Here is a 19,559-nt window from a genome sequence, read left to right as displayed (position 1 = left end):
GAGACCAGCCTGGGCAACCCCATCTCTATTTGTTAAAGATTAAAATTAAATTAAACCTTAATTTAGCCATAGTTTTATTAAATTACACTGGGTACTTGATAACTCTCATCTTTCTTATTGGTTCTCCTTTCCCTGATGTGGCCCCTGCCTGCCTCTCCAGCTCTCTGCCCGTGCTCTTCCTTTTTCTGTGTTCAGCCTTCTTTCAATTCCATTATGTGCTTGGTGCCCTCCCAACGTAAGACGTTTGCTGAGGGAGTCATCCATCTATAATGTTCTCTGCCATTTGCCCCCCAACCCCCAGACATATAAGACTTTTATAACTCCTCATCCCACTAATCAGCTGTAGCTCAAAAAAAAACATCTGTGGGGAAAACTTGACTCCTTACTAGGTCAGTTCTTGATTTGACACTCTTGACAACCTATGCTTTTTCTTCATAACTTAGCATTTCACAATGGATGTTTAATGTCTGTTTCCTCCACTAGATTGCAAGCTCTGAGGTATCAGGAAATTTGTGCTGTGCTTCTTAAATCCCTAGCATAGGGTAGGCTAAAAGATGAATTAATCCCAAAGCAAAACTTTGTCTCGTAATTATTATGTGTATAAACTATAATACAACATCCAATTCAGTCTATTTTTTTTGTAGACAGGGTCTCACTATGTTTCCCAGGATGGTCTTGAACTCCTGGGCCCAAGCGATCCTCCCACCTCAGCCTCCCAAAGTACTAGGATTATAGGCGTGAGTCACCATGCCCAGCCTTCCGTCTATTCTTTGGTACATTTAACTGTCTGACTTCATAGTACATAAGTAATTTCTTTATTTTATTTTTAAAATTTTTCTTTTTTTATCCACCCATCTGCACACTGGAGTATTTGATTTTAAACATTTGCTTCTTAGTCCTAGGTTTTATTCAAAAATTTAAATTGAGCAATAAACAAGTATTGACAATCCACAGTTCACACTGAAATGTCAACATAAACATTTCATTTTATATTTATTGTAAAAGCAATATACAGTAAAAATACAGAATAGCATAAGGTTACATTAAGATGGAAAGTAAAAATTTTCCTCCCCCCACCCCAAGTCTTTCAATGTCACAACTATAAAGTTTCTTTAAAATACTACTTAATACATTCTAACAAGTCAAAAGGCTTTGTTTCTTCTTGGTTTTATTGTTGAGATACATTAAAATATTAAGCATTGGCCCAGTGTGGTGGCTCACACTTGTAATCCCAGCACTTTGGGAGGCCAAGGTGGGTGTATCACTTGAGTTCAGGAGTTTGAGACCAGCCTGGCCAATATGGCAAAACCCCATCTCTACTAAAAATACAAAAATTAGCTGGGCATGGTGGTGCATGCCTACAGTGCCAGCTACTCAGGAGGCTGAGGCAGGAGAATTGCTTGAACCTGGGAGGTGGAGGTTGCAGTGAGCTGAGATGGCACCACTACACTCCAGCCTGGGTAACAGAGTGAGACTCTGTCTCAAAAAAAAAAAAATAATTAAGCATCACTACTGTTCAGATGACTGAAACTATTTTATAATAAAATATGGTTAACACTGTTGCCAAAAGCACAATTTCTTTACAATTAATATTCCTCATTAAATATTGCCCAAATACTTACATATCCTACCCCTGCTGATCACCAAAATTGTATAGTCTTATCTTGCAAATATAGTACATATACAATTAAACAGTTGGAAAACATATAGAGATTGACCACAAATAAGGCCCACAAGGTACTGCTGTGTAATGTATCTACCATCAGGTTGATCAGGCCAGTTGTTATATTTGACAGCAAGAAAAATATTAACTGTTTTCTGTTTAGAGCTGTGATTAAACAAAGACTGGGTTCCATTCTTTCAGCTTCAGGGACTAAAGATTCTGAATGCTTTTTATTTGTAACAGGTGACTGGATAAGTTTCCAAGAACATGGTACTAGAGCTCCATTAATTAGAAATTTGGCAAAACTCAAAATTATATCACCCAGTAATAAACTACTAAGAAGGATCAGGCTAGAAGCAACTATCCAAATACAAAAGGCTAAATTTGCCATTCTTCGAGATACTGCTTCTACATTTACTTGAACTACGTAAAGAGATATGAAGAGGCTAATAGCTGCTAGTAAAAGAAAACAGGCTACTTTTATCAAGTCTTTGATATGTGATCGGTTCTTATGCATGTATAACCCTGTTTGCACACCAGCCATGTGTATTGCCACATACCCCAGGGTAGAGATTATTCCTTCACGGTTGGCATTTAATAGACCAACCCGTGTGCCACTACCATCAGTGCCATATAATATTAACCTCTTCAGTGAGGTAAAGTCAAGGGCTAGCTGGTATAATATAGTAATGCTGAGGGCAATAATCCAGGACTTATTTAGGGGAAAAATAATCAAAAGCAGTGGTGTTATCAATTTCACAACTATTATGGTAAAGAAAAAGTTCCAGTGAACTCCATACTCAGTTAAATGTTCCTGATAGCCTATTGATTTTATAATGGCTAATCGTCCGATTCCTAGGAAGACTAATGGCCATACAGAGTATAGTGAGTTTGTAAAGTAACGCAATTTGGACCCTTCCATATATTTTCTCCTCCTGACCTCTAGACAAACCATTGCAGACCCAAAAACAAAGCCACCTACTCCAAAATCCATTGCTCCTGTCCCATAGAGCTCAGTTTTGGCAAATCTTCTGGGAAAAAGTGGGAAGTCCACAGCCAAAATAGCAATAGCAGTAAATGCACTGGTAATTACACGGAAACAGGAGATGGCTGGAATGCATTCTGATTCTAGACTGATGTTCAAGAATTTTTCAAGGATTTTTAGGAAAGGCAGTCTGGCATAGCAGGTCCTCCTTCGGTATATTTGATACAACAGCCCTGCCCCAAAGATAATTACACCAAGAAGCTCAAGGAGGATAAATGAAGCCCAAATGGTCAAAGTGGCTACCATGGGAACTATTAGGACAACAAAGTCAATGAAGAATCTAGTTTTCCAGGTATGTGAAAAAGAACACAAGTACTGTGAGAAAATGATCAGGAACCCTCTGCACAGGATACAGAATGCAGGAAAGCACAATCCCTGGGTGATTTCCAGCACGGTGGTTCCATTGAGGTTACTGACAAAAGCTTCCTTCATCTGCTTTTCAGACATTTTTCTTCCTGTGAAAACAAGAGCAAAGGAATGGATTTGTGAAAAGCAGCATTCTTGTGTAATTAGCATACCTGGCTTAATTTTACTCTTATTACTAGATTTCAGAGCAGAACTTTGGGCCCTAATGAGTTCACCTAGGATTTGTGATTCCCCTTCCAAGGATTGTGGGAAGAAGCTTAACACTAATGTGTTCAGATAGAAATGTCATACTAATAATATGAAATTATTGGTTACAAAGCTTCAGCTATTCCCTGTACAAGACAGACTCACAAAGAAAGTGAATTTGGGGCCAGGCGCGGTGGCTCACACCTGTAATCCTAGCACTTTGGGAGGCCGAGGTGGGAGGATCACCTGAGGTCAAGAGTTCGAGACCAGCCTGGTCAACATGGTGAAAGCCCGTCTCTACTAAAAATACAAAAATTAGCCAGGAGTGATGGCACCCGCCTGTAATCCCAGCTACTTGCGAGATGAGGCAGGAGAATCGCTTGAACCGGGAAAGCAGAGTTTGGAGTGAGCCATTGCACTCCAGCCTGGGCCACAGAGTGAGACTGTTGACTGTCTCAAAAAGAAAAAGAAAAGAAAAAGCAAAGGAAAAGAAAGCGAATTTGGGATACAAACTCTGAGAATGGCATCATAGGCAGATGGGAATTTCTATTATGGAGCACAGTACGTATCATGCAGATTCTTTGATGAAAATTGAATAGGATTTACTAATGACTTTAAAGCAAATTCAAAGGCTAGGGGCCAAGTACATTTTGAAGTTGGGGGCCTTGGTTCCAGTTCAGAGCCTCTCCAAACCTACTGCCTCGGTACAAAACGTGACCCCTGCAGTGATTTCTGGATCCCCAGGCTGCTCCTTTCCTCATTTACAGACAGTTATGTTTTCAGGTTAGGATGGAAGTAGGTACGATGGGTGCATTAAGAATGGATGTATAGCACATACTAGTGTTAGTTGCTCTTTTATTAAGGGTTGTAAAACACCTCTGAATGCCACACATCATTGTCTGAAAAACGGCATACTGGAAGAACACATTTGTTGGTTAAACATGAACCTAGAGTTTCTCAGTGTACCATGAGCTGAATAAGTAAGCGAATGCATGCGTGCATTATGGCCTGTCTGGAACCTGTGACAATACTTCACAGTAACCTACTCAAATCAGTTGACCATTAAAAATAAAAGTCCTAGCGGAGAGAAGTGGCTCATGCATGCAATCCTAGCGCTTTGGGAGGAGAGAGGATCGCTTAAGGCCAGGAGTGAAAAAAAAAAAAAAGAAAAATTAAAAATTAGCTGAGCTTGGTGGTGCGCGCCTCTAATCCCAGCCACTCGCCAGGCTGAGGCGGAGGATTGCTTGAGTCCAGAGGTTGAAGGCAGCAGTGAGCCGAGATCGCGCCACTGCACTCCTACCTGGGCGACAGAGCGAGACTCCGTCTCTTAAAAAATAAACATAAAAATAAAAAGTCTTTTTCCTAACAGACGCCCGACCTGGCCGCGCACTACCCGTATACCTCACGTGCTCCAAAAGGTGCCGGCGCCCCCAGCAGACAGTCTACGTGGGCAGGGCCGCCGGACTCCCGCTGCACCCGCCAAACCACGCGGGAACCATCCGCTTCCGCCTCCCGCGCAGCACTTCCGGCCGACGCAGGCAGCTGGCACTTCCAGGCGGGCCGATTCCGCGCGTCTCCGCCTATCATGGCGCTCGTCCCATTGTCCCATGGGCTACCCACTCCTGTCATGTCCTTTAGGCTGGTGCAGGCCAGATCTTCTAGGGCTGTAGCCCTGAGAGGAACGCCTGGAGAAGAAACGGCGCGCCGTGCACCTCACACGGCCCCTCAGACCTCACGGCGAGGCCCTATCAGGGTAATGGGGTCTGCCGGACCCGCACAAGACTCCGCCGCGGCGACCTCTACTGAAAGACCCCCAGCCCTGGGGGCGCCCGAAGGCCCAGGAAACTGTGCTTCTGCGCTTCTCCCCTAGAACGTGGGAAGCTGCCGCTTTACCCTCATTTTACCCCAGGGTCGCAAAACATCTCACCGTAGTTGGAGCCCGCAAGCCGGACCAGGTGTCCCGGGCAAGCCACGTGCGCCCCGCGCCGCGAGTGCGCGCCCCGCCCCTGGGGAGGAGCCGGCCGACCCTCGGCCACTTAGCCAGTGCCGCAGGCGACGGGGTGCGGTTCGGCGGTCCCAGGTTCTTCTCCTCACTGCACGCTCTTGCCCCTCCTCTTTTCTCCTCTGCCCGTATTCTTCCCGCCACCTGACCTGGCCCGCCCGCCTTTCCACGTCTGGCCGGGCGGGGGCCTTAAGCACTGAGGCTCGGGCCGTGGGACTGGTGAGTGTCAACCCGATCCCATATCTGAAGCCCTTCAGACGCGGAAGGGGCTTGGGAGGTCATTTTGCCCCGCAGCGCTGAGGAAGAAGTAGGCGTCTCCACTTCCCCTTCCAAAGCGCCGTTTCCCTTCTTTTTGCCTTTTCCTTTTGACCCTCTTGTGTCTCACGAGGGGGTAGCCCAGCTCTTGGCTCTTGCTTGAAACAGAAGTCTTTCTTGATCACCTTTCCACCTTTCCACCTGGCCGGCAGGGGGGCGGCCTGCGTGGGGAGAGGGTCCTTGCTCCACTCTTCGCCCAACTCAGGACCCCGGGAGGGGGCGGCTTGTCCCGGGAGCTGTCAGGGGAGCTGCGCCCTTGGCTGGGGTCACGTCCACCTTCCTGGGAAGGACATACTCTCTCCGTGCTAGGTGCTTCCGGAACGGCATCCCAGCCCTGGGTTTGCGGCAAGACGCCCGGACCATGAGTCCCCGGTTCCCGCCGGGAACCTCGGGGCGGAGCCAGCTGGACTCATGAAGACCCTTACCCAGCGCTTCTCAGCGTCTGCCCTCCCACTGTCCTCCATGCCTAGAAAGAAACTGAGTCTGAGAAGGAGGGACTGGTGATCAGGTTGCCACTTGCCTTGATTCGGTGTTCCATTTACTCATTACTGTCTCCCTTCTGCCCACAGTGGTCACACCCTTTCCAGAAATTCTTGGCTGGTAACCGCGAAACCGACTGGAGCAGGAGCTGGGAGAACTGGAGAAAACGGCTCTCATCTCACTTGACTCCAGCTAGGAGCTGATGCTGCATCGTAATAACATTTGCAGAGCGCTCTCACAGGTATTAGCCCCCTTAACGCTTCATTTAGCCCCGTGAGATCTGGATATTATCACTCCGTTTTGTAAACGAGGAAACAGAGTGAGGCTTAGTTCTTGAGTTCTGTGCCAGGGGCCTTGGGTTTTGGATTCAAACCCCAAACCTGTTGTGCTGCCTCTCTGGACCTATTGCTTGAGATGAGTTCCCAGTTGAAAGAGCTTTGTTCTCTGAAGCCCTCTGCATGGCTGTCCCTTGGATGGGGTATAGTCAGTGTCCAGGGTCAAGATCTTCTAGGGCTGTAGCACCGCACCTTTCCTGGTCCAGCACAGTCCTGATGCCTGTTTCCGCCTGAATTGTCCTTTTTCCAGCTTCTATGGAAGTCCCTATCCCTGGGTTCTTTAAAGACTTGATGTATTCAGAGCCTTAAGAAAGTCTCCACCAGGGTTAATCCGTTGCAGGCGCGCTTCACCCACAGCCTCATCTCTCCTTGCTAGGGGTGGTGCCAAGGCCTAGAAAATTCCAAGTCTGAGGGTCACTTAACCATTCTTCAAAATTGGCTTAGGCCCAGCCTCACAACACTCCACCTCCCAGATGGATTCAGCTCCCTGAAATCCTCACCTTCTTGAAGTTGTCACTAGACTGTTCACCTGATTAGTGCTCCCAAATGGATCATCAACCGTTAGTCGTAGTGCTAACAGTGTTTATCCTCTGAGTGAATACTCAGTTCGTACTTTGTGCGGTGCTGTCAAACCATGACCTCATTGACCTTCACAACCACTCCTTATGAGGCAGATTTAACTGTCCCCATTTTCAAGGTAAGAAATTGAGGTAGGTGATGTGCCTGACCCAGAATCACACACCCAGTGAGTGGTTGAACTATGATGTAAACTACCACACCACACCTTTCCTGGAGCAGCAAGAGATGACTCCAGCCTCTCCTCCCCACCAGCAACTGGCTACACTGAAATAAGATATTTCTGTGTAGTGTAGAGGACAGGGCACAAGACTTCTCTGTCTCCCCAGCGTCTTCTTCCTCCTCCATGGCACACTGACCCAGAGGGTTTGCAGCCCCACCCCAACCCAAATCCTAACCCTGTAATCAGACTGGCCCGGGGAGCCTCTGAGGCTCTCATAAAAGTTTCCCTGTCTCCTAATTGGCAAGGGAAAGGACAGGCCCACTCTCTGCCCAGGCCTGCCTTGCATGTCATTTTGGTTGCTTCTGCTAGGTGGGAAGGAGTGAGTGAGTCACCCCAGAAAAGCCCTCACCTGTGTGTGGTCCTTGTCTTCTCTCTCATGCCACAGGCTGTGGAGTGATTTGTCTGAGATTCCTCCAGAACTGAGCCCTTTGTTGGAACCATACCCCAGCCCATGGTCCCATGACTAGGTGGATAGTACTGCTTGTACCTCCTGCAACCCAGAACCCTGGCTGACGACTTTGAAGGAGGATGCTCCAGCAGGTAAAACCTCAACCTTAGATAACCCAGGCCCTCAAGCACCTGTAGCATCTTTTGCTAGCCCTAACCTGGAAGGAAGGGAAAGCCCCCTTAAAGGTCTCTTTTCTCTCCTCAAATTGTCTCTCCAGTGCCTTTTACTCATCATCAAGAAACTCTTCCTGATACCTAATTTGAATCTGTCTTGTGGTTTTTAGCTCCTTTCTTTGGGATAGGTAAGGTGGGATGGGTAAGGGAATCCTTAGGGCACTTTGGGAATTCTGCAGAGGAAGTCCTGAGAGATGTCCCTGCCACCTGAATTGTTGAGGCATAGTAGAAGCCTGGGGCTTGCAAGAGGATGTGCTCCTTGAAGCTAAGCCTTAAAGAACAAGAAAGAATTAGCCACTTGGAGAAGGAAAATAAGCACTCCAGGCAAAGAGGTCAGCCTGTACAGAAATGTAGGAGACTATCTATGAGGAAATATAGAAGGATTCTAATGAGTGAATGATGGGTTACATGATCCCCATGTCTCCGCCTCTCTGAAAAGGCTACTGTTGCCCCAGGCCTGTAGGATTCCAAATCACCCTTTACAGTGGAGCTCTGTCTCATACCCATATCATCCTTCGTGTGTAGCTCTTGGTCCTGAGAGAGTGGCAGTACTTATTTGCTGACTTTTTATTGTACCAAGTATTGCCAGGCACTGGGCTGAGGCAGATGTTGAGGGTGGTGCTTGCCCTCAGGGAGCTCAGAGTCTAGTGGAGTCTTGGGTAGGTAAGTGCCTGAACTCAGCAAGGTAGCAGCCAGGTGTGGGGCCTGCCAGCCTCAAGGGAGCCATAGTAGACACGGCAGCTTGACCTTCCAGCCATATGGCTCCTGGAACAGATTTGAAGGTAAGAAGTGGGCAAAACAGTTGACTGCTCTGGGCTTTTTTATTGCTTATTTTTAACTTTTTTTCTCTTATTAAAAAAAGGTATATCAATACAATGGAATAAAGCAAGTTACACAAAAATATAATACTTTTCAGTGTTCTTAAAATATGTAGGGAAAAAACCTATGATATTCTCTAAAATATTGGTTATTTCTGGGTAGTATGATTATGGATTTTTATGCTCCTTTTGCTTATCTCTATTTTCCAATTTTTTTTTTTTTTTTTTTTTTGAGACAGAGTCTCACTCTGTCACCCAGGCTGGAATGTAGTGGCTTGATCTTGGCTCACTGCAACCTCCGCCTCCCAGGTTCATGCCATTCTCCTGCCTCAGCTTCTCGAGTAGTTGGGACTACAGGCGCCAGCCACCACGCCTGGCTAATTTTTTGTATTTTTTAGTAGAGATGGGGTTTCACCGTGTTAGCCAGGATGGTCTTGATCTCCTGACCTCGTGATCCACCCACCTCGGCCTCCCAAAGTGCTGGGACTACAGGCGTGAGCCACCGCGCCCGGCCTCTAAATTTTTTTTAATAATTTTTATTTATTTATTTATTTATTTATTTTTATTTTAGAGATGGAGTCTCACTCTGTTGACAAGGCTGGTCTCAAACTCCTGACCTTAGGTGATCCGTCCGCCTCGGCCTCCCCAAGTGCTTTTACAGGCGTGAGCCACCGTACCCATCCGTGAGACCCTGTCTCTTAAATAAATAAATAAATAAGGCCAGGCACGGTGGCTCATGCCTGTAATCCCAATACTTTGGGAGGTCGAGGCGGGCAGATCACCTGAGGCCAAGAGTTCGAGACCAGTCTGGCCAACATGGCAAAACCCTATTTCTACTAAAAATACAAAAACTAGCCAGGTATGGTGGTGCATACCTGTGATCCCAGTTACTTGGGTGGCTGAGACATGAGAATCACTTGAACCTGGGAGACAGAGGTTGCAGTGAGCCAAGACTGTGCCACTGCACTCCAGCCTGGGCGATAGGGCGAGACTCTGTGTCAAAAAAAAAAAATACAAAAGCCACTTTTAGAAGAATAGCTAACCCCTTTTGGCAGATTCCAGATGGCCTTTCTAAATCCTTCATGTGTTTATGTGCTTGTATCTGTGAGGTAGGTACCATTATCCCACTTTACAGAAAAGAACTTTAAAAAATTATTTAGAAACAGGGTCTCACTTTGTCGCCCAGTGCAGTGATATCACCATAGCTCACTGCAGCCTCAGCCTCCTGGGCTTAAGCAACTCTCCTGCGTCAGCCTCTAGAATAGCTGGGGTTACAGGCACATACCATAACACCCAGCTAATTTTTACATATTTTTTATAGAGACAGGGTCACCTTGGCCTCCCTAAGTGCTGAGATTACAGGCTTGAGCCACTATGGCCAGCTGGAAATTTTTCTATTTTTATTTTTTACTTTAGAGACAAGGTTTTGCTCTGTTGGCCAGGCTAGAGTGCAGTGGTACGATCATAACTCATTGCAGCCTCGAACTTTTAGGCCCAAGTGGTTCTTCTACCTCAGCCTCCCAAGTAGCTGGGATTACAGGGACCAGATGAGGAGAATTGAGGCACAAAGAGATGAAGAAATTAACATAAGAGTAATATAACTGTAAGAGGTAGAATCAGGATTCAAAGCCAGACAACTAACTTTCAAGTCCAGGTACTTGATCACTATACTCAGATGCCACTCTGGTTGGATCAGAACTCTTCATAAATTGTGTCTGTGTTTGTGAGTGGTTTGTGTGGTGGTGTTTTTTTTTCCCCTTCATAAAAGCAGAGGGATATGCATAGATATAGCTGTGCTCTGACCTCAGCAGTTACTCTGGAGGCCAAGAGCCTACCTTGTGCATTATAGTGGGCCCAAAGTTCAGAGAACAGGCAGTGGTTTTGGAAGAAATGCATTACTGGGCCTCTTGGAGGAAACTTGCCACCATGGCTTATTTCTATGAGAGGTTTGAAATTTTAGGCTCACCATTCTCATTGGAAATTCACCTGTTGTATCACAGACCTCTTCCTTCAAAAGCACATTTCAGCAAGATACCTGTCTTCAACCCCCACTCTATCTTTCTTGCATCCCCAAAGGAGACAGTAGGAGAAATGGGACCACGGGAGGAAGTGGAGAGATGATACATGTGGAAAGGTTTGACATCAAGGACGGGCAAAGGAAGATAGGGTGACTCATGCCTCTAGTCCCAATTACTTGGGAAGCTGAGGCAGAAGGATCACTTGAGCTCAGGAGTTGGAGGCTGCAGTGAGATATGATCACACCACTGCACTGCAGCCTGGGTAGCAGAGCAAGATTGCATCTCTTAAAAAAGAAAGGAAAAAAAAAAGATAGGCAAGGGAGGAGAAAGGACCTGTTCCCTTGGTGCCTATTCTTGACCTCAGATAGCCTTCTGAGCCAGGCTGTCTCTCAAGCAGACTCCGGCCAAGGGAACCAATTCATTAGCCAGCCTAAATTTAAGCCACAAAAGGCAGGTGATGAAGACGTGGGGCTACCTCTCTCAGAAGGTACAGCTGTTTTACATCAAAAGCTGAACTGTCTCTTCCCAAAAAGGCCTAACCCATGGTTCTTTTCCTTTGCAACATTCCTATAGCCTTATTTCTAATAAGGCTAGTAGCCTGGAAGTGCTACTTAAGTGGCTGGAGCTCTTGGCAGAAGAGATAGCATTTGTTGAGTACATGCTGTATGCCGGGCACTGACTAAATGCTTTGTATATCTCTTCTTGCTTTTCTTCCCAATAACCCTGTCAGTTGAGTTTATTTTCCTTTATTTACGAATAAAGAAACTGTGACTCAAAGAGGGTAACTTACCCAGGCTCACAGGGCTAGTAAGAGGCAGAACTGAAATTTGAACCCAACCAGACTATGATACCAGAGTCTCCTTCTACTATACAGGTTCCCACCCTTCTGTAGCTGCCAGCTGTTCTGAGTACCAGCTGTCATGGCCTTTATGTTTTTTGGTTTTTTGGTTTTTTTTTTTTTTTTTTTTTTTTTTTTTTGAGACAGAGTCTTGCTCTGTCGCCCAGGCTGGAGTGCAGTAGCACAATGTTGGCTCACTGCAAGCTCCGCCTCCCAGGTTCACGCCATTCTCCTGCCTCAGCCTTCCGAGTAGCTGGGACTACAGGCACCCGCCACGCCTGGCTAATTTTTTGTATTTTTTTAAGTAGAGACAGGGTGTCACCGTGTTAGCCAGGATGGTCTCGATCTCTTCACCTTGTGACCCGCCCGCCTTGGCCTCCCAGAGTGCTGGGATTATAGGCGTGAGCCACTGCGCCTGGCCTCACCTTCATGTTATCTCTTCCAGGTCAATGGCCACAATCTGGGGTCTGATGGCCAAGCCAGGGAGTACCTCAGAGAAGACCTGCAGGAGTTCCTGGGTGGGGAGGTCCTGCTGTACAAGCTGGATGACCTCACTAGGGTGAATCCTGTGACACTAGAGACAGGTATGGGCCTCCCATTCCTCAAGAGTACCATCTGCAGGAGGTTGGAGGTGTGATGAGAGTAGTCAGCACAGCTTCTCCAGGTCAGACGGAGGTCAGCAGGACTCCTAATCTGGAGCCAGGTGGGCTGCTCCAGACCTCCGCCTGAGGGAGCATGACAGCTGCACCTGGGCTCCCCAGGGCATGCTTTGCTTCAGATTTGGAGCTCGTCTTAATTAGATCTTGTATCTGTTCTTCAGGGAGCTGCTGGGATTTAATGATTCTTGGCTAATTGCAGAAAGAGGGCTGTTACTTAAGTAGATGTCTGTGTGTGTGGTTTGACTATATTTGAGCCCGAGTTTGCTAAAGGCATCTCTGCCTCAGTCCTGAGGTGCCTGCAGGCCCGGTACATGGCAGACACATTCTACACTAATGCTGGCTGCACCCTGGTAGCCTTGAACCCCTTCAAGCCTGTTCCTCAGCTCTACTCGCCCGAGCTAATGAGAGAGTACCATGCTGCGCCTCAGCCCCAGGTAAGGCTCTGCCGCTGCCTGTGGCCTCAGGGCTCCTCTACCTCCCACTAAACCTCTTTGCAGTTACCCCTGTCCTTATTCATCTATTCACCAGCCATGTGGTCATTCAGAGTCTGCTAGTGCCATGGCCTGCCCAATAGGAGCTGGCAGAATTTTGAACCATAAAGAACTGACTACAGGACAGAAGGTGCAAAGTGGGGAATAAATATTTGTTTAACTGAGTTTGAAACCTAAAATAGAGACATAAGAGAAAGGATTTTTTTTCTTGTTTGTGGTTTTATTAACAGGAAAGGATTTATAAAGGTATTATATATTTGTGTATTTAACAAACTACCTTATTTTTTTTTAATTATTCATTTATTTTGAGATGGAGTTTCACTCTTATTGCCCAGGCTGGAGTGCAATGGCGTGATCTGGGCTCAGCGCAACCTCCACCTCCTGAGTTCAAGCAATTCTGCTTCAGCTTCCTCAGTAGCTGGGATTACAGGCATATGCCACCACACCTGGCTAATTTTGTATTTTTAGAAGAGATGGAGTTTCTCCATATTGGTCAGGCTGGTCTCAAACTCCTGACATCAGGTGATCCACCCACCTCGGCCTCCCAAAGTGCTGGAATTACAGGTGTGAGCCACCGCACCCGGCCCTATTTCTTTTGAGACTGAGTCTCTCCCTGTCACCCAGGGTGGAGCGCAGTAGTGCGATCTTGACTCACCGCAACCTCCGCCTCCAGGGTTCAAGTGATTCTTGTGCCTCAGCCTCCCGAGTAGCTGGGACTACAGGTGCCCACCACCATGCCTGGCTAATTTTTGTATTTTAGTAGAGATGGGGTTTCACCATGTTGGCCAGGCTGGTCTCGAACTCCTGACCTCAAGTGATCCACCCGCCGTAGCCTCCCAAAGTGCTGAGATTATAGGCATGAGCCACTGAGTCCAGCAAAACTGCCTTTTTAGAAAAGAATGAAATTATGCACGATAAGGATTGCCCTGGAAAATTCAGCATATGTTTATCTCTACTGAGGAAAGTAACTTATTCTTTTACTGAGAAAAGGATAAGTTATTTGGGGTGGGGTGGTGGAGGTACAGACAGATAATGAGCTTGTTGGTGTAAAAGTGCGTGATGCATTCAGGGAGAGGTGAGAGAAAACTTGCTGGCAGGAGGGAGGTCTTGGGGGCAAGAGGGAGTAGATGAGAGCAGGAAGACGAGAAAGCCAGGGTTGTTTGTGAAGAGTCTGAAGCACCATAGGAGGCAGAGAGAATCTGCAGAGCGTCTTCATCCAGGTAGAGGTGGGACTGGGAACAGAACCCACTAGACGAATAATTACTCTGGGAGTTGGGTTTAAGAAGGTGAGGCAGGAGGCAGAGACAACAGTTGGAGGCTTTGTATCCCTCTAGGTGATAGGTGGCTGGGGCAAGGGCAGGTGTAGAGAGGAGTGGCTCTGATGCCATATGGAACAGTTGCCTTCTCCCTCAGCAAGCTGTGGCTAAGTGATCACTGCTGGCTGGGTTAGCTGGGCATTGTGGAGGCATGGCCCTCCAGAAGTTCATGCATGGTGAGGTATCCAGTTGGAATCCAGGGGAAGTCTGTCCTGAGAGCCCTGTCTGCTGTCTGCCCTGCCTCCTGAAAAGTAAAAGCCAAGTTGTAGTCTCCTATGTTTCCTTAGCATCCAGCTTGATTGATGCCTAGTACATTGAAGACAGTTAATAGTTGTTGAAGAAAAGGAGAACAGTGGTTTTGGAATTTAAGTCATGTGGATATACTTACTTGCTGAGTGGCCTTGAAAGGTTATTTAACTCCTCTGAACCTCACATTCCTTATGTATAAAATACGGTTATATTTCCAATTAGTGGACAGACTTAGTAGTTTATAGGAACTTTGCAAATTGCAAATTATAGTAAAATGAAGTAATAGGCAGAAGGATAAGACAATTAAAGCAAGATAAGATGGGAGTATAAAGTGTTAATGTTATAAACTGGTCAAGGCTAGCACTGCTTCTAGGCTGAGAGAAGATGAGTAGGTAAAGCCAGCATAGGGGTTCTAAAGTTGGGCCTAACACTGTGACATCCAGAAAATTTTTCTGGAGGAAGCATCCCACCACTGCTATTGGCAGCCTCCCCATCTCAGTCATCATTGGCTCAGTCATCATTGAAAAACAGGCATTCCCTCACATGACCTTTCACTCCTTGATGTTCCAGAAACTGAAGCCCCATGTGTTCACTGTGGGTGAACAGACCTACAGGAATGTCAAGAGCCTGATTGAACCAGTCAACCAGTCTATTGTTGTCAGTGGAGAGAGTGGTGCTGGAAAGGTAGGAAGACGTCTTTCCCATCCTGTCAACTCACGACTGGCTGGGTGGACAGGGAGGCAGGGGTCATTCCTTGGCCTTCCTTGTGGAGTTGTTTGCTTCCTAATTATTCCCAGATACGCTGGCTGAAGCTGGGGTTGGTGCACAATGGTGGGCTAGCACTGAGCCAGAAGTCAAGAGACAGGATTCCAGTCCAGGCTGTACTGCTAGCTCTGCCATCACCCTGGGTGAAATAGGAATGAAGCTTCCTTTCTAAGCCTTATTTTCTCATTGAAAGTCTCTCCCAGCTCTGACACCACTGGAAAGAAAAGTCAGCTGCTGGGGATTCCAGCATAGTGGTTAAGAAGACATCAGAAAAGTACTTAGCTTCTGCAAAGCTCTCAGTTCTTCCACTTGTAAAATGGAAGGGGAGGACCAACACCTGACTCATAGGACTTCTGTGAGAGTTAAATGAGTCACTGTACATATGGTACCTGGTGGCATGCTTGGCATGTGGCAGTGCTCCTCCAAAGTAGCTGGGGTTCTTGTGGGAAAGAGTTTGTTGGAGTAGACCACCTGAACCCTCTGGGTTGCCCATGGTGGCAAGGGCAGTATATTGGGCCAGGTGTTGGGGAGGACAGAAGCTCCTGGTATGGCCATGTGGCCTTCTGGGTAGCAAAACCATAACAGGATGTTGGATATAGATGAGTGGGGAGTTGCACAGCTGGTCAAAGGAGACTATTGGCCAAGGCCTTGCCACCTTCTTGACAAGCCTCACCCAGCTGCCTCGCCCTTTCCACAACACTTTTACCTTCATGAGGAACTCTGGACCGTAAACTCCTCCTGCCTTCACTCACATATGAGAATTGCTGAACACTGAGAACTTGCCACGTTCTAGGCTTCTGGCTGGGCACTGAGGGGTGGCAGTGGGATGAAAAATGCAACATGTAGCTTTCAGGGGGCACTTAGTCTGCTGAGAGAGACAGACAAGAAAACAAAGACAGTAAGTTGCAGGGATGAGGGCTTGGACTTGGGTTAGGAGGGGATCTCTAGGAGCTATATCAAGGTGGCTAGTGAAGTGGCTTATGCCCAGCTTCTCAACGAAGCCTTGTCCCCCAGAATTGCTCTGGGGAACTGAAGCTGAACCTGGCCCAAGACTCATCCGGCCAGAGAGCTTGGTAACCCTTTATTGAGCAGCCACTGTAGCCCTGGGCTGGGCCTGGTATATTTTCAAAAATTTATTTTTAATAAATAGTAATGTAGTTACATAGTTCAAAAAATCAAGCAATACTACAAAGCTTATAAAGAAAAACAGCAAACCTGTTCCTTGTGTTTCAACCTTGTTCCCTCTCTCCAGATGGCAGTTACTTGCACATCTTTTATCAGTTTATCTGGGTGTTTACATCCGTATTTTTAAACTACTGCTTATATTGTTAGTGACTTTTTGGTTTTGGACCTTATCTGTTCACTTCCTACTTTGATGAGGATTTAACCCTTATTTTCCTGCCCTCAAAATATATATTCTGTATATAATTATTTCATAATTTCTAATTAAGTTAATAAGCAGTATTTACATGGTTATGGTCATGTGTATATTAATAGCAGAGCCATATAATATACTATATATTCTTGCATAATTTTTATTTTCCCTGTTTTCCCTGTTTAGTTTAATAGTGGTGTACAAAAACTAAACCAGTGAAAAAGTGGGGCAAGTAAAATAAATAATAAATAAATAATTGCCCCATTTTTTCACTTGTTTAGTTTTTATATACCATTATTAACTCATTACCAGACTTGTCACCAAATCTGGAAAACACCTGTCAAACTGGCAAGCAAATCAGCTTCTTTCATTGGAGATACCCTTCCCAGAGCTCTCAGACCACATCTTTTCTTCCGTCTGGATTGGTGGCTACTCAGGGCTGCTGCCACACAGCTGTTGCTTGGAAGCTTCTTTGCTTCTGCACATCCCCAGATTCCCATCTGTCCTAGGATAAATCCCCCATGGCAGGAGCCCATAGCGTTCTCTTTATTTTGTTTTTGTTTTTTGTTTTTTTTGAGACAGGGTTTCTGTTGCCCAGGCTGGAGTGCAGGGGCACAATCTCAGCCCACTGCAACCTCCGCCTCCCCAGTTCCAATAATTCTCATGCCTCAGCCTCCCGAGTAGCTGGGATTACTGATGCATACCACCACACCCAGCTAAGTTTTTTTTTTTTTTTTTTGAGACGGAGTCTCGCTCTGTTGCCCAGGCTGGAGTGCAGTGGCACGATCTCGGCTCACTGCAACCTCTGCCTCCCGGGTTCACACCATTCTCCTGCCTCAGCCTCCTGAGTAGCTGGGACTACAGGTGCCTGCCACCACGCCTGGCTAATTTTTTGTATTTTTAGTAGAGACGAGTTTCACTGTGTTAGCCAGGGTGGTGTCAATCTCCTGACCTCGTGATCCACTCGCCTCGGCCTCCCAAAGTGCTGGCATTACAGGCATGACCCATCACACCTGACCTGCTAATTTTTATATTTTTAGTAGAGTGGGGTTTTGCCATGTTGGCCAGGCTGGTCTTGAACTCCTGGCCTCAAGTGATCTTCCCGCATTGGCCTCCCAAAGTGCTGGGTTTACAGGCATGAGCCAACCACGCCTAGTCTCCATGGCTTTCTTTTTCTTCATTTACTGCCTTGTTTTGTTTTTATGAACCATATTCTTTTTTTTTTTTTTTTTTTTTTGAGACCAAGTCTTGCACTGTCACCTAGGCTGGAGTGCAGTGGTGTGATCTCGGCTCACTGCAACCTCCACCTCCTAGGTTCAAGCAGTTCTCTGCCTCAGCCTCCTCCTGAGTAGCTGGGATTACAGGCGCCTGCCACCACGCCCAGCTAATTTTTGTATTTTTAATAGATACGGGGTTTCACCATCTTGGCCAGGCTGGTCTTGAACTCCTGACTTTGTGATCCACCTGCCTCGGCCTCCTAAAGTGCTGGGATTACAGGCGTGAGCCACCACGCCTGGCCAGACCATATTCTTTAGTAGTTTCCTGAACAAGGTACATGGAGGGCAAATTGTTGCACATCTGAAAATGTCTATTCTGCCTCGAATCTGATTGATATTTTGGCTGGGTTTTATACTTCCAGGTTAGAAATAATTTTCTTTCTGAATATAGAGACTTTATTCTCTGTTTTCTTTTTCCTTTTTTTTTTTTTTTTTTTTTTTTTTGAGGCAGAGTCTTGCTCTGTTGCCAGGCTGGAGTGCAGTGGCACAATCTTGGCTCACTGCAACCTCTGCCTCTCGGGTTCAAGCAATTCTCCTGCCTCAGCCTCCCGAGTAGCTGGAACTACAGGCATGCACCACCACACCCAGCTAATTTTTGTATTTTTAGTAGAGATGGGGTTTCACCATGTTGGCCAGGATGATCTCGATCTCTTGACCTCGTGATCTGCCCGCCCCGGCCTCCCAAAGTGCTGGGATTACAGGCATGAGCCACTGTGCCTGGCCGAGGTTTTATTTTCATATATTGCTGTTGAGAGAGCCAGTCCATAATGGTGATTTTTTTTTTTCCCCAAAAGCTTTTAGGTATTAAAATTCACAGTGCTATGTTGTGGTATAGCCTTTCTTCACTTATTATGCTGGGTACTTTGTGTGGGTCTTTTTAACTTGGAAACTCATGTCCTTTTGTTCAGGAAAGTATTTTTGTATTATATCTAATAATTTCCTCCCGTGTTTTCTCCTTCTGGAACTTCTGTGAGGAAATTTGGTTAGTTGTGTAATCATATTTTTCTCACCTATCCTCCTTTCTCTTTTATTTTTTTAATCTTCCGAGAGATATTCTTTTCTTTACCTTCCAATTCTTTGGAACTTTGAATATTTGTTAGAAATTTTAATTCTACATTCTAGTTTTTTTCTAACATTTATGATATTTGTCATTTCACATAAAAGAGGCTTATGAAATAATGGTCCTTGAGTGTCTGTTCATATTTGAAAATAAGGCATTAAACAACTGATTAGAATCTGTGTTTACGTACAAGATTGTCAACCAATGGGGCCTCACTGTAAGTAGCTTTTTAAACTTGTGAGACCCTGAATGGCCATAACTTTTCCCATGAGCTTATTGGTGTCTCCAGAAAAGATTCCTCCAGTCTTTCAGCAGAGAGGTGGAAACTATAAATAATCAAATGGAGATGATAAAAAATTTAAAACATGATAAATCTTTGGGCATATCAACAGACTAGACATGCAAAAGAATGCATTAGTGAACTTGACAGTTGGTGAATAGAAATTATCCAAATTGAAAAACAAAGAGAAAATTGCATCCAAGAAATGTAGTACAATATCAAATGGTCTGCCATTGAACAATGCAGAGGTTGGGGTACCAACTCCCCACGCAATTGAAAATCTGCATATAATTTAACTGCTGATTAACTACTGTTAACTGGAAACCTTACAAATAACATAACAGTCAGTACATATTTTGTATGTTATATGTCTTATATACTGTATTCTTACAATAAAATAAGCTAGAGAGATGAAATTAAGAAAGTCATAAGGAAGAAATAGATTTACTACTTTTAAGTGAAAGTGGATCCTCATAAAGGTCTTCATCACCGTCATCTTCACTTTGAGTAGGCTGAGGAGGAAGAGGACAGTCTTGCTTGGTCTTGCTGTCTCAGAGGTGGCAGAGGTAGTGGAAGTAATAGAAGGGGAGGCAGGAGAGAT

The 19,559-nt window shown here is 45.8% G+C and overlaps 2 protein-coding genes across 5 annotated transcripts in view; one reads left to right on the top strand and one right to left on the bottom strand.

Moving 5' to 3' along the window:
• Nucleotides 1–951: 951 nt before the first annotated feature.
• On the bottom strand, nucleotides 952–5,311 carry LOC129017006 (phosphatidylinositol-glycan biosynthesis class W protein). Of its 4 annotated transcripts, none has more exons than XM_063655587.1 (3): nucleotides 5,188–5,307; nucleotides 3,465–3,710; nucleotides 952–3,163 (listed from the first exon to the last, which is right to left on the bottom strand). In XM_063655587.1, exon 3 carries the CDS (start codon nucleotides 3,153–3,155, stop codon nucleotides 1,641–1,643), a length of 1,515 nt encoding a protein of 504 aa, XP_063511657.1. In that variant the 5' UTR covers nucleotides 3,156–3,163; nucleotides 3,465–3,710; nucleotides 5,188–5,307; the 3' UTR covers nucleotides 952–1,640. The 4 variants fall into 4 exon arrangements, with proteins under 4 accessions (XP_063511657.1, XP_063511656.1, XP_054312944.1 ...); XM_063655586.1 differs by lacking the exon at nucleotides 5,188–5,307 and adding an exon at nucleotides 4,662–4,787; XM_054456969.2 differs by lacking the exon at nucleotides 3,465–3,710 and having other exon boundaries at nucleotides 5,188–5,311.
• Nucleotides 5,312–5,342: 31 nt separating this feature from the next.
• The window catches only part of LOC129017002 (unconventional myosin-XIX-like), a 38,102-nt gene continuing 23,885 nt past the window's right edge, over nucleotides 5,343–19,559 (top strand). The window contains 6 exon segments of the mRNA XM_054456950.2: nucleotides 5,343–5,481; nucleotides 6,147–6,298; nucleotides 7,577–7,731; nucleotides 11,932–12,070; nucleotides 12,431–12,579; nucleotides 14,772–14,885. Of these exon segments, the coding sequence (XP_054312925.1) occupies nucleotides 7,720–7,731; nucleotides 11,932–12,070; nucleotides 12,431–12,579; nucleotides 14,772–14,885 (414 nt within the window). The 5' untranslated portion in view covers nucleotides 5,343–5,481; nucleotides 6,147–6,298; nucleotides 7,577–7,719.

Source organism: Pongo pygmaeus, chromosome 19 (genome assembly GCF_028885625.2).
Source record: "Pongo pygmaeus isolate AG05252 chromosome 19, NHGRI_mPonPyg2-v2.0_pri, whole genome shotgun sequence".
In the NCBI taxonomy this organism is placed as follows: Eukaryota; Metazoa; Chordata; class Mammalia; order Primates; family Hominidae; genus Pongo; species Pongo pygmaeus.
This window is presented reverse-complemented; position numbering and strand designations above follow the sequence as displayed.